The sequence below is a fragment of the Corvus hawaiiensis genome, chromosome 1 (genome assembly GCF_020740725.1).
Source record: "Corvus hawaiiensis isolate bCorHaw1 chromosome 1, bCorHaw1.pri.cur, whole genome shotgun sequence".
NCBI lineage: Eukaryota > Metazoa > Chordata > Aves > Passeriformes > Corvidae > Corvus > Corvus hawaiiensis.
The window spans coordinates 98750768-98764455 of NC_063213.1; the positions used below are offsets into that span (position 1 = coordinate 98750768).

Genomic DNA, 13688 nt, shown 5'->3' on the forward strand with positions numbered 1-13688 from the left:
CCTTTGTAGCGCCGCGGCCCTGAAATAGAGACAAAAATCGTTATTTTAGATACATTTTATTATGAATCCTTTTGTTATGATATGGCTGGTAACCATTGACCTTATTAAACACAAAAACCGCCCCGAGACGCTGCTTTTTTGCCCCAAAATGGGGCTGGGAGGGGCAGGGGGGGAAATTGGGGTGGGATTTTGGGGCTGGGGAGGGGAGCTCACCCCCTCCTCACTCGCTGGAGGATTCGGAGCCATCGCTGGGACTTTCCTCCTCCTCCTCTTCCTCCTCTTCCTCCTCCTCCTCCTCGCTGGGGGTGAGTTGAGGACTGCGGGGTGCTGGGCCCCCCCCCCTCACTGCCTTCCTCCTCTTCTTCCTCCTCCTCCTCCTCCTCTTCCTCCTCCTCTTCTTCCTCATCGTTGTCGCTGCCGAAAATCTCCTCCTGGTCCCGAGCGGCCCGAGCAGCGTCGCTGCCTCCCCGGCGGCCACCCCGGGCACCTTCAGCCTCCTCCTCTTCCTCCTCCTCCTCCTCCTCCTCCTCCTCCTCACTGCGGGCAGAGCCCCCCCCGCGCTCCGAGCCCGACCCGGAGCCTTCGTCCTCGTCGCTCTCGCTGCCCTTGTCCCGCTCCTCGTCTGCTTGGAGGGGTGCGGGGGGGTCCTCAGTGGGCTGAACCCCCTCCCAAAATGGGGGAGGGAATTTGGGGGGTTGGGAAATACGGGAATTTGGGGAGGGGGGGATTTTAGGTGGGAAATGGGGGGATTTAGGGCCCCTCCCTGAACCTGATCCTGGCGTTTCCTTCTCCGCCTCCATCTCCTCCTCCTCCTCCTCCTCGGGCTCATGGTTCTCCAGCTGCGCCCGCCGGGCCTCCTGTGGAGGGAGGGAGAGTCGGGGGGGGGTCCCGGGGGGGTCCTGGCAGTCAGGACCCCTCCCCAAATCCCACCTGGGCCTCGAGCTCCTTCTCGTTCATGTCCCGGTGCTTGACCACCAGCACGGCGTTGGTGCCCGACTGGACCCCGGCGCGCGCACGGCGCTTGCTCAGCCGGACCCTGGGGGGGACAGGAGGGGAAGGGACACCCGGGGACACCCTTGGACCCTCAGGGACACCCTCAGGGGTACCCCCAGGATGCCCCCCCAGACGCCTGGGACACTCCCACAAACATCCCTGGACCCCCAAAGGAACTTCCCAAACCCCTCCGGAACCCCCCCCGACCCCCAGGGGCATCCTCAGGACCCCAAGGACACCTCACGATCCCTCCCAACACCCAACCAGTGCCCCCAATACTGACTGGAAAATCTCCCAGCGCCCCCAGCAGTGACTTGGGGGAGCTCCCAGTGCCCCCCAGTCCCTCCCAGCGCCCCTAGTCCCGACCTGGACCGGTTCCCAGTGCCCCCCAGCCCCACCTGGTCTCCAGCTCGTTGTAGTAGACGCCGTCACCCTCGCGGAAGATGAAGAAATAATTCTCCTCGTAGCCCTTGCTGGCCTTGTTCTTCACGTTCCAGTTGTACTCCCGGGCGATCTTGTAGTCATACCTGGGGGAGGCAGCGGGGGGGGCTTGGGGAGGGGCTGGGGGACCCCCCAAAAACTCCCCCAAATCCCAGTTTTCCCCCCCAAAACCTCACAGAATTTTCAGGGCGTTGAGTTTGTTCTTCACAAAAATTTGGGACCCCAAACACCCCCCAAAGCCCACCCACAGTCCCCAAAGCCCCCGCAGGGGCCAGAGGGGAACCTCCAACCCCAGAGATGCCCCCCAACCTCAAGGACCCCCCCAAAGCCCCATTTCTTCCCCAAATCCAGGAATTTATTGAATATTCTTGATTTCCCATGAAATTCCAGAACCCCAACCGACCTTTAAACCACCCCAATTTTTTTTTAGGATTCTCCCCAAGTTTTAGGGACTCCCCCAGGATTTTGGGGACCCCCCTTACACATCCTCGGGGGCGTAATCCACATCCTCCTCCTGGTCCCGCTTCCGCTTCCGCAGCGTTTCCTCCACAGGGAGGAAATAGGCCACAAACTGGGTCGTCCATCATCCCCCTGCGGGGACGGGGTCAGGGGGGTCAGGGGAGGATTTGGGGTCACCAGAGGGGGTTTGGGGTCCCCAAGGGGGGTTTGGGGTCACCAGGACCTGATCATGGCCTGGGACATCATTTCGAGAGCCGCCGCCCCCGACGTGTCCTTGGGGGCCGGGTCTGAGTCAAAAATCACTTGGGCACAGGGGTTGATCCACATCTAGGGAGAAGTGAGGGAAAAACGGGGAAAATGGTGAAAAAGTAAAGAAAAAAATGGGGGTTTGGGTGGGAAAACTGGAGGAGGAAGAGAATGGGGGAGTGGGAAAAAAAATGGGGGACAGAAGGGGAGAAATAGTGAGGGAAAAAGGGGATTTGAGAAGGGGAAAAAGGGGAGTTTGGGGGGGAAAACTGGATTTTGGAGGGGAAAAAGGGACGGGGGAGTCCCTGAACTCCCCCCTCACCTTGAAGTCAGGGAACACAGGCATCACCTCCAGGGGGGGTCACCCGGGGTTTGCTGTAGTGCTGCGTGATCTGGGGGGGCAAAGGGGGCTCAGGGACCCCCCCACGACCTCCTTGAAGTGCCCAGAATCAGCCCCACAAAAACAGCCCCAAAATCACCCCCCAGAAACACCAAAACCCTCCCCAAATGACCCCCAAAATGACCCCAAACCCAGCCCACAAACGGCCCAAAAAAACCCCAAAATCACCCCCGAAATGACTGCAAACTTCCCAGAATCAGCCCTGAAACTCCCCCCAAACTCAGCCCCCAAACACACCCTGAAAGCCCCCTCCCAAAAACCCCCCATCAAAAACCCCAAACCAAAAACCCCAAATCCCCCCCAAAAACCCCAGACCAAAAACCCCAAATCCCCCCTAAAAACCCCAAACCCCGACCGCTTTCTGGGCATCCTCGAAGGTTTTCTCGATGGCTGCGATCTGGCTGTCCCTGTCCTTGTAGATCTCTTCCTCTGTGAACTGCTGCTTCACCGACACACCAATCCTGCCAATCACGCCAAAATCACCCCAGAATCACCCCAAAACCACCCCAAACCACACCCAAAAATCACTCCCAAAATTAACCCAAACCACCCCCGTAATCAGCCACCCAATCACCCTCAAAACCACCCTAAAACCACCCCAAACCACACCCCAAAATCACCCAAAGCATCACCCCCAATCACCCTCAAAATCACCCCAAAATCACCCCAAACCACACCCCAAAATCACTCAAAGCATCACCCCCAAACACCCCAAAACCACCCCTTAAAACCACCCCCAAAATTACCCCAAAATCTCCTAAACCCCACCCACAAAACCACCCAAAACCACTCACCCCCAACCGCTCTCCGTGGCCATCCCCAGACCCCAAACCCACAGAAACCCCCCAAAAACCCAAAAAAGCCCCAGAGCACTCACTTGACCTCGGGCTTCTCGTTGGACACCCCGTAGCGGTTGAACTCGGTGGAGATGTACTCGGTCTTGCGCATCCAGGGCACCACTTTGGCGTGCTGCTGTGACCTGCCCAGCCCCACGTGGGTTGGGGACCCCCAGTCACCCCAAATCCCACCCGAAACCACCCCCAAAACACTCCTAAATCACCCTCAAAACCACCGCAAAATCACCCCCGAAACACTGCCAAAATCACCCTCAAAACTGCCCCCAAATCACCCCAGAATGCCCCCCCAAAACACTCCCAAAATCACCCCAAAATACTCAGCAAATCATCCTCAATATCGCCCCAAAATCACCCCAGAATCCCTCCAAAAATCACCCCCAAAATGACCCCGAAATCACTCCAAAGCACCCCTGGGGCTCTGTGGGGTTGGGGAAGCCCCGGGCGGGGTTTGGGGTGGTTTTGGGGGTGATTTTGGGGTTTTACCTCTTGGAGCTCGTTGGAGCCTGGATCTCTTCCTCCAGCAGCTTCTCATCCGCAGGGTCCAGCAGCACTGGGGGAATTAGGGAAAAAACACCCAGAATTGGGGTTGCCCCACGAGATTTGAGGCCACCCCACAGGATTTGGGAGGGCTCATGGGTAATCTGGAGAACACCCCAAAAACTGCCCTCGCCAGGGAACCAACCCCGAGTTTGGAGAAGACTCAGGGAAGATTCGGGGGAATTTGGGGCAATTCTGAGGAGGTTTGAGGTGGTTTTGGGGTGATCTTGGGTTGACTTGGGGGTGGTTTTGAGGGGTGATTTTGGAGAGATTTGGGGATAATTCTCAGGGTGTTTCGGGGCGGTTTTGGGGTGATTTTGGAGAGGTTTGGGGATAATTCTCAGGGTATTTTGGGGCGGTTTTGGGGTGATTTTGGAGAGGTTTGGGGATAATTCTCAGGGTGTTTCGGGGCGGTTTTGGGGTGATTTTGGAGAGGTTTGGGGATAATTCTCAGGGTGTTTTGGGGTGATTTTGGGGTCCCACCCCGCACACACCCCCAGGGTCGATCCGGTACGTGTCGGGGTTGATGAGGTCGATGGTGACGCCCAGGTCCGGCTCGGTCAGGAGGTCGTGCTTGTGCTGCTTCTCCAGGGACGTTGCCTTGTACTGCACGAACCTGGCGGGCCGGAACCACCCCAAAAGCACCCAAAATCAGCCCAAAAACGCCCCAGTGTCAGCGCCAAAGCCCCCCAAAATCAGCCCCAAAACCCACCCAAAATCAGCTCAAAAACCCACCCGAATCAGTGCCAAAATCCCTTAATATCGCCCAAAACCGCACCAAAATCAGCCCCAAACCACCCCAAAGTCACCCCAAATCCCTCCTGCAGCCCCTCCCGTGCTCAGAGCGGGGCTCGGGGGCTGTGGCCGAGACCCCTCAGGACCCCCCCCCGCAATTTCCGCCCCCAGACCTGCTCTGGTCGAAGGGGTACGTGATGAACTTCGGGTCGAAGGGGATGTCCGGGAGGCTGTTGCAGAACTTGACCCGGCAAACGACCCCGGACCTGAGGCAAAGTGGGGGGTCAGGGGTCCCCCAAACCGCGGGGGTCCCAAAAACCCCGAAATTACCCCAAAAACGGGGCGGGGACCCCTTAAAAGCCTCTCCCCCCCTACTCACCTCTCGGGGAGGGTCCGGTGCGAGCTGGGCCTGCGGGGAGAGGGGGGCGCGTCATGACGTCACCGGGGACCCCCCGAACACTTCCGTGACGTCACGGGGGACCCCGTTATTTGCACCCCGCCGCCTCCCGCCGCGGGGGTGACGTAACGGCGGAATCCCCCCCCACCCCCACCCTCGCGGGAGGCCCCCCCCGCTCGGCGTGACGCGTTGTGACGCCACGGCGGTGACGTCACGGCCATTACCGGTGGCCCGGCTCGTCGCGCTGCGCCTGCGTCTGGATGGTGGGCGCCATGGCGGGCGGCTCCTTCCCGGTGTGCGCGGCGCCTCCTGAGAGCGTCACTTCCTGTGCGCGCCGGAAGCCGCCGGCAACATGGCGGCGCCGCCGCCGCCTCCGGCTGCGCCGGGCCCGGGGCCTCCCTCAGCGCCCGCGGGGCCGGGGCCGGCGGCGGGGCCCGGAGCGGGGCCGGGGCCGCCCCCGGGGGCCGCGCAGGGCCCCGCGCTGCCCGCGCAGGCGGCGGCGGCGCAGGCGCAGGATTTTGATCCCGTGCAGCGCTTCCGGCTGCTGCTGCCGCAGCTGAAGGAGAGCCTGCAGGTGCGGGGGTGCCGCCGGGAACGGGCGGGGGGGCGCGGGGCGGGGCCGTGCTCTCACGCTATAATGTGCCTTCAGCACCGGGTGGGCGTGGTTTGTCGCCGAATGGGCGTGGCCTGCTGGGGGGGCGTGCCTCTGCGGGGGGGGGCCCCCCGGAATTTTGGGGGTCCCTGGGCCGGGGTCTCAGGACGTGCCCACCCCCTTGTCGCGCTCATTTCCCACTGCCGGGGGGCACTGCGGGGGCTGTGGCCACCCCCCTCCGCGTCCCCCTGGCCCCCGTGTCCCGCAGACCCTGATGAAGGTGGCAGCTCAGAACCTGGTGCAGAACTCCAGCATCGACAATGGGCAGTGAGTGACCGTCCCCGCGCCCCCCCGTCCCTCCCAGTGCCCCCAGTCCCTCCCAGTCTCACCAGTTCCTCGCAGGAAGAGCGCAGATGGGGCCCTGCAGCGCTTTGACAAGAGCCTGGAGGAGTTCTACGCCCTGTGTGACCAGCTGGAGCTGTGCCTGGTGAGGGACCCTCCAAACAGTCCCTCAACCCCTCCAAATTCACCCCAAATGCCCCTCTCAGCCCTCCCAAACACCCCCAAATCCCCTGAGAACCCTCCCAAATCCCTTCAAAATCCCTTCAAAGCCCTCCCAGGTGACCCCCAGTGTCCCCCGCAGCGCCTGGCCCACGAGTGCCTCTCGCAGAGCTTCGACAGCGCCAAGCACGCCCCGGCCCTGGTGCCCGCAGCCCCCAAGGGCGAGGGGGGGGCCCGGGGCCGAGACCCTGCCCTACACCCAGTACCTGCCGCTGATCAAGGCGCAGATCGCGGGCGCCAAGGACATCCACAACGCGCTGCTCGAGGGCACCAACAAGATCACGGGCAAGCTGCCCCCGCCGGGGGGGCCCTGACGGGGTTTGGGGTGGGGGGAGACCCCCCAGGAGCCCCCCCGAAAGCGCTGCTGGGCGGGGTGGGTGTTGGTTCAGGGGAGGGGTGGTGGGAGAGCGGGGAATGAGGCGGGGCTTGGGGTGGGTTTGGGGTCTGGCCCCCCCTTTCCTGGTGGGGGTTGGTTTTGGAGGGCTCTGGGGGGGTCTTGGGACCCCCGATCCCCTCCCGGGGGGCTGGAGGGAGGTCTGGGGTGTGGTGCCAGCGGCGCATTTTGGGGGTGACCCGCCCCCCTCAAGCGAGGCGGATCACTGGGGAGGGGAGTGGGGGGTGTTGGATTTCCAAGTTTTGGGGTGAAATATTTGATTTTTGGTAAATAAACCAGTGTTTTGTGATATCGGCTCTTCAGTTTTTCTGTGCGTGACGTCACCGGGGGGAAGCGTAGGAAAGAGGCCCAGAACGCGTCCCAGGAGAGGTGGGGGGGTTGCGGCGAGTCTCCGTGACGTCACGGGCCGTGCGGGTGACGTCACTCCCAAAAAACCGCAGTTTGGGCCTCTCGCGCCGCCGTCGGAGGCCGGGAAGTCTCGCGAGAGGAAGGGCGGGAGGTCTCGCGAGAGCGCGGGGCGGGAGCGACGCGGAGCGGCCGCGGTTCGGGAGCCGGATCGCGACAGGGCCTGGGAATCGCGACAGGGCCCGGCAGCGGCACCGGCATCAGGATCGGGATCACGACAGGCGGGGGCGGCTCCGGGAGCGGCACCGGGAGCGGCACAGGCGCCGGCGGAGCGAGGCCAGGCCAGGCCGCGGTGTAGAGCGGAGCGGAGCCCGCAGTGAGGGCGGCGGGGAAGCGGAGGGAGCGCTCGGGGCACCCCCGGAGCCTTCAGAGCACCTCCCAGCCTCCCCTCAGGACACCCCAGACGTCTCAGGACACCCTCAAATCCCCCGGCCCATCCCTGAGAACCCCCAGGACTCTCCCGGATACCCCCAGCGCACCCCTAAAGCCCTCAGGACACCCCCGACCCCTCCAGCCTCCTCTCGGAATCCCCCAGGACCCTCCGGAAGCCCCCCCGTGCCCCCCAGACCCCCAGCCATGTCGGACAGCGAGGACAGCAACTTCTCGGAGGACGAGAGCGAACGCAGCAGCGACGACGGCGACGACAACGAGGTGAGGCCGAAGGCTTGGGGGGATCCGGGGAGTTTGAGGGTTTCAGGGGGGGTCCGGGGGGTTTCAGGGGGGGTCTCGGGGGTCCCTGACCCTCTCCCCAAATCCCCCGGCCCCGTCAGGCCGAGGAGCAGCGCGGGGGGGGCAGCGGGAAGGAGGAGGCGGAGGAGGAGGAGGAGGAAGAAGAGGAGGAGGAGGAGGAGGAGTACGATGAGGAGGAGGAGGAGGAGGAAGACGACGATCGCCCAGCCAAGAAACCGCGCCACGGGGGCTTCATCCTGGATGAGGCTGGTGAGGGAAGGGGCAGGGATTTGGGGGGGTTCTGGGGAGGTTTTGGGGTCTCCAGGCAGCTGACCCCCCCTCCCCGCGTGTCCCCCCAGATGTGGATGATGAGTACGAGGATGAAGATCAGTGGGAGGATGGGGCCGAGGACATCCTGGAGAAAGGTGCGGACTGGGGGGGCTGTCCCCAGCCCGGGGGGCTGCAGGGAGGAGGGAGGGAAGTCCTGGCTGGGGGAGTCCCTGTTCCACCCCCCCCGAATCCCCAAAACTGCCTTTTCCTTCCCCAAAACCCTTTTTCCCCAACCCCTTCTTTCCCCACCCCCAAACCCCCTTTTCCCCCCTCATATCTTCTTTTTCCTAAATCCCCTTTTCCCCCCAAAACCACTTTTTTCCCTGCAAACCCTTTTTCCCTTGCAGTTTTCCTTCCTAAATCCCTTTTTTCCTCCCTGAATCCCTTTTTCCCTAAATTCCTTTCTCCCCAAATCCCCGTTTTCCCCCATCCCTTTTCCCAGGTGGGGGTCCCCGATCACCCCTCCCCCTCCATCTCATCCGCTCTCGCCTGGGGCTTTTCCGTTGCATTTTTTTTTTGTTTTCCCCCAAAACCCCCAATTTTCCCCCATTCCCTGGTTTTTGCTGTTGATTTACTTCATCCTCCACCGTCACCTCCTCCCCGGGGCAGAGGAGATCGAAGGTAAGAGTCCCACTCCCCCAATTCTGGGGGTTCCCGAAATTTCCACACCCCCCCCCCCGATCCCAAATCCCCCTCCTGACCTTCCTCTGCCTCCTCTTCCTCAGCTTCCAACATTGACAACGTGGTGCTGGACGAAGATCGCTCGGGAGCACGGCGGCTCCAGAACCTCTGGAGGTGACCCTCGACACCCCCAGTGTCCCTCTGTGTCACCCCTCACCTCGTTTTTATCCTTTTTCTACATTTTCCCCTTCTTTTCTCCCATTTTTCCCTAATTTTCCCATGTTTTTATCTTGGTTTCCTCTCTTTTCCCCTCATTTTTCCCTGTTTTTTTTCTCATTTTCACTGCCTTTCCCTCATTTTTCTGTTTTTCTCTCATTTTTCCCTGTTTTTCCTTGATTGTTCCTTGTTTTTCCTTAAGTTTTCTCTTCTTTTTTCCTTTTTTTAATTGCTTTTCCTTCACATTCCCATATTTTTCCCTCGTTTTCCCTCGTTTTCCCCCGTTTTTCCCTCATTTCCCCCAGCTTCTCCCTCACTTTTCCTCATTTTTCCCGTTTTCCCCTGATTTCGCCCTGTTTTCCCTGCCAGGGACCAGCGGGAGGAGGAGCTGGGCGAGTACTACATGAAGAAATACGCCAAGTCCTCGGTGGGGGAGACGTGAGTGCCACCCCTGTCCCCTCCCCGCCCGTCCCTGGCACCCTCCCTGGCACCACAGGGCCACGCCCACCCCAGCATTCCCTGATTTTTTGGGGCCTTTTTCCCAGAGTTTACGGTGGCTCCGATGAGCTCTCGGATGACATCACCCAGCAGCAGCTGCTGCCCGGCGTCAAGTGAGTTTTGAGGGGGAAAAATGGAATTTGGGTCAGAATCCCTGGGAATGAGAATTCTGGGGAAAAAAGGGGGAATTTGGGTCAGACCCCCCCAAAATAATGAGGTTTTGATGCCCCTCACAGGGACCCCAATCTCTGGACGGTCAAGTGCAAGGTGGGTGTTGGGGGAGGACCTAAACCCTGCTTTTTGTGCCCAAACCTCCCTTTCTGAGCCCAAATCTCCCTTTTTGCCTCCAAATCCTTTTTTTTTTTTCCCAAATCCTGCTGGTTTGTGCCCAGATCGGGGAGGAGCGTGCCACGGCCGTCGCCCTCATGCGCAAGTTCATCGCCTACCAGTACACGGAGACGGTGAGCACTGGGAGGGACTGGGAGACACTGCGGTGGCACTGGGGTCACACCTGCACGTGGGGACACTGGGGCTGTGCCGGGGTGTCCTTGGTGTCACACGGCTGCCAGGCTGGTGGCACTGCTGACACTGCTGTCCCTCCCGTCCCCGCTGTCCCCTCTGTCCCCGCTGTCCCTCCCGTCCCCTCTGTCCCCTCTGTCCCCATTGTCCCCTCTGTCCCCATTGTCCCCTCTGTCCCCTCTGTCCCCGCTGTCCCCACTGTCCCTCCTGTCCCCGCTGTCCCCCTCTGTCCCCTCTGTCCTCTCTGTCCCTGCTGTCCCCGCTGTCCCTCTGTCCCCTGCTGTCCCCGCTGTCCCCAGCCATTCCAGATCAAGGCCGTGGTGGCCCCCGTGGGTGCCTGTGCTGGGGTGGCACCGAGGTGTCCCACTGCTGACACTGCTGTCCCCGCTGTCCCCAGCCACTGCAGATCAAGGCCGTGGTGGCCCCGGAGCACGTGCGTGGCTACCTGTACGTCGAGGCCTACAAGCAGACCCACGTCAAGCAGGCCATTGAGGGGGTGGGCAACCTGCGCCTGGGCTACTGGAACCAGCAGATGGTGCCCATCAAGGAGATGACCGACGTGCTCAAGGTGGTCAAGGAGGTCACCAACCTCAAGCCCAAGGCCTGGGTGCGCCTCAAGAGGGGCATCTACAAGGACGACATCGCCCAGGTGAGGGGGGGACACACCTGAGGGGGAGGGGGCATCCTCAGCTGGGGACAGCCCCGGCCGGCCGGGACTGACCCGTGGGCGTGGCCTGGCGCAGGTGGATTACGTGGAGCCCAGCCAGAACCAGATCTCTCTCAAAATGATCCCCAGGATTGACTTCGATCGGATCAAAGCCCGGATGAGCCTGGTGAGGATCCACCTGGGGGGGCACCTTGGGCAGGGGAGGGGAACCTGCTTGGGTGGATCCCCACCAGTGGATCCCAAGTCAGTGGGTCCCTGGGGGTTGGATCCCTGTGAGTGATTCCTGGGTCGGTGGGTCCCTGGTTTGAGTGGATCCCAGGTCAGTGGATCCCTGGCACTGAGCAGATTCCCTAAGCAAATCCTGGGTCAGTGGATGCCAGGTCACTGGATCCCCCGAGCAGATCCCTGGCCTTGAGTGGATCCCCCGAGCAGATCCCTGGCACTGAGTGGATCCCCTGAGCAGATCCCTGGCCCTGAGCAGATCCCCCGAGCAGATCCCTGGCCCTGAGCAGATCCCCCAAGCAGATCCCCTGAGCAGATCCCCTCTCCCCTCCCCCGCAGAAGGACTGGTTCGCCAAGCGCAAGAAGTTCAAGCGGCCGCCCCAGCGCCTCTTCGACGCCGAGAAGATCCGGTAGGGCCTGGTCCTGAAGGACCCCCGGGATCCAGTCACCCTGGGAGTGACCCTGAGTGACCCCAGGTGTCCCCCAGGTCCCTGGGTGGGGACGTGGCCTCAGATGGCGACTTCCTGATCTTCGAGGGCAACCGTTACAGCCGGAAGGGCTTCCTATTCAAGAGCTTCGCCATGTCGGCCGTGGTGAGCCCCAAATCTGCTTTTTCTGGCCTAAAATCTGCCTGTTCTGCCCAAAATCCGCTTGTTCCAGCCCAAATCTGCTTCTTCTGGCCCAATATCCTCATGTTCCAAACCCAAATCTGCCTGTTGGAACACAAAATTGACCTCTTGGAACCCAAAATTGACCTCTTGGAACCCAAAACCACATATTTGAGCCCAAAATTTTCCCTTCTACCCAAAACCCACAAGTTTGAACCCTAAAATCTGCGTGCTCCAACCCTAAATCCGTTTTTGCCCCGAATCCTGGAATTTTCCCCCAATCCCAGATCACCGAGGGGGTCAAACCCACCTTGTCCGAGCTGGAGAAGTTCGAGGACCAGCCCGAGGGCATCGACCTGGAGGTGGTGACCGAGAGCACCGGTATGGGATCCCTGCATTCCCAAACCCCAGAAAACACCCCAAACTCCCCAAATTTCCCTAAGTCACCCCAAAATTTTGCAGGAAAAGAGCGGGAACACAACTTCCAGCCGGGGGACAACGTGGAGGTGTGCGAGGGTGAGCTCATCAACCTGCAGGGCAAAATCCTCAGCGTGGATGGCAACAAGATCACCATCATGCCCAAGCACGAGGACCTCAAGGTCTGAAAAGCCCAAAAAAAAACCCCTTGGGATGGCTTTTTTGGGTGGAAAACCAGGAATCTTGGGTTTTTCCAGGATATGCTGGAGTTCCCGGCACAGGAGCTGAGGAAATACTTCAGGATGGGCGACCACGTGAAGGTGATAGCCGGGCGCTTCGAGGGCGACACCGGGCTCATCGTCAGGGTGGAGGAGAACTTCGTGATCCTGTTCTCCGACCTGACCATGCACGAGGTGGGAACAGGGGAAAAAATGGGGAAAAAATGGGGAAAAAGGGGAAAAAATGAGGTAAAATGGGGGGAAATGGAGAGTGGAGGAGAACTTTGTGATCCTGTTCTCCAACCTGACCATGCACGAGGTGGGAACGGGAAAAAATGGGAGAACAGGAAAAAATGGTGAAAAAATGGTGAAAAAATAGGGAAAAGGGGGGGAAAATGGGGGAAAATGGGGAAAAAATAGGGAAAAAGGGAAAAAATGAGGTAAAATGAGGGGAAATGGAGAGTGGAGGAGAACTTTGTGATCCTGTTCTTGGACCTCACCATGGACGAGGTGGGAACAGGGGGAAAAAACCAGGAAAAACGGGGGAAAAAATGGGAAAGACATGGGAAAAACCTGTGAAAACATGGGAAAAACCCAGAAAATGGGGGAAAAAGGGGAAAACGGGGTAAAAATGAGAAAAATTAGGGGAAAACCCAGGAAAAATCCAGGAGAAAAACTGGGGGAACAGGGTTTGGGGTGAAAACAGGCGGTTTTGGTGCAGTCCCAGCGGATTTTTCCCCGTTTCCCGCCCCCAGCTGAAGGTGCTGCCCCGGGATCTGCAGCTCTGCTCTGAGACGGCCTCGGGGTGGATGTGGGGGGGCAGCACGAGTGGGGGGAGCTGGTGCAGCTGGACCCCCAAACTGTGGGGGTCATCGTGCGGCTGGAGCGGGAAACCTTCCAGGTGAGAGCCCCAAATCCAACCTGAAATCCCCCAAAAAATCCCCCAGAATCCTCCAATAAATCCTATAAAATATGCTCCAAAACCCCACCTAAATCTCACCAAAACCCTCCCAAAATCCCAGGGGAACCTCCCAGGGCACCCCACACCCCAAATCGGCCTCCAGAGGGGCCCCAAATTCCCTTTCAAGGGGGGTCCCAACCCACCACATTTGGGAGGTCCCTGGAGTCCCCTGCCAGGTGTCTCCTGGGTGTCCCCTGTGCGTGCCCTGAGCCGTGCCGTGTCCCCAGGTGCTGAACATGTACGGGAAGGTGGTGACGGTGCGGCACCAGGCTGTCACCAGGAAGAAGGACAATCGCTTCGCCGTGGCGCTGGACTCGGAGCAGAACAACATCCACGTCAAGGATATCGTCAAAGTCATCGACGGCCCCCACTCCGTGCGTCCGGGAGGCTTCGGGGGGTCCTCGGGGTGCTTTGGCAATCTTGGAGGGGTTTGGGGGATTCTTGGGGTGTCTGAAGAATCCTCAGGTGTTTGGGGTGATTCTCAGAGTGTTTTCGAGGAGATTTGCAGGGTCCCTGGGGTGTCTTTGTCTTGAGGTGTTTGGGCAGACCTTCAGGTGTTTTGGGGGTCCTTGGGGTGTTTTGGGGAGTCCTCGGGGTGTTTGGGGGAGATTTGGGAGATCCCTGCGTTGGTTTTGGGGTCCTTGAGGTGTTTTGGGGGGGTTTTGTGATGTTTTAAGGCCTCGCTGTGGTGTTTTGGGGGAGTTTGGGGGCTCCATGTGGTGGTT

General features: G+C 60.3%; 3 protein-coding genes across 3 annotated transcripts in view; 2 read left to right on the plus strand and 1 right to left on the minus strand.

The window, feature by feature from the left end:
• Positions 1-40: 40 nt before the first annotated feature.
• PAF1 (PAF1 homolog, Paf1/RNA polymerase II complex component) lies at positions 41-5422 on the minus strand. The gene is given in 17 exon segments (XM_048320685.1): positions 41-328; positions 330-622; positions 770-857; positions 931-1036; positions 1392-1520; positions 1917-2009; positions 2011-2025; positions 2117-2220; positions 2462-2497; positions 2499-2531; positions 2895-3000; positions 3417-3518; positions 3880-3946; positions 4428-4549; positions 4842-4934; positions 5048-5077; positions 5290-5422. Coding segments are annotated over 17 exon segments (1575 nt in total). The 5' UTR covers positions 5340-5422; the 3' UTR covers positions 41-220.
• MED29 (mediator complex subunit 29) lies at positions 5403-6901 on the plus strand. The gene is given in 5 exon segments (XM_048320740.1): positions 5403-5639; positions 5926-5984; positions 6060-6144; positions 6301-6393; positions 6395-6901. Coding segments are annotated over 5 exon segments (597 nt in total). The 5' UTR covers positions 5403-5417; the 3' UTR covers positions 6533-6901.
• A 208-nt stretch (positions 6902-7109) lies between these two features.
• SUPT5H (SPT5 homolog, DSIF elongation factor subunit) overlaps positions 7110-13688 on the plus strand; it is a gene marked incomplete at its 3' end in the record, with an annotated part of 23855 nt that continues 17276 nt past the window's right edge. The window contains 20 exon segments of the mRNA XM_048322073.1: positions 7110-7333; positions 7553-7668; positions 7788-7956; positions 8046-8111; positions 8626-8637; positions 8742-8811; positions 9223-9291; positions 9399-9464; positions 9588-9618; positions 9744-9812; positions 10268-10519; positions 10614-10703; positions 11099-11169; positions 11247-11352; positions 11655-11748; positions 11830-11966; positions 12042-12197; positions 12758-12800; positions 12803-12903; positions 13191-13337. Of these exon segments, the coding sequence (XP_048178030.1) occupies positions 7594-7668; positions 7788-7956; positions 8046-8111; positions 8626-8637; positions 8742-8811; positions 9223-9291; positions 9399-9464; positions 9588-9618; positions 9744-9812; positions 10268-10519; positions 10614-10703; positions 11099-11169; positions 11247-11352; positions 11655-11748; positions 11830-11966; positions 12042-12197; positions 12758-12800; positions 12803-12903; positions 13191-13337 (1824 nt within the window).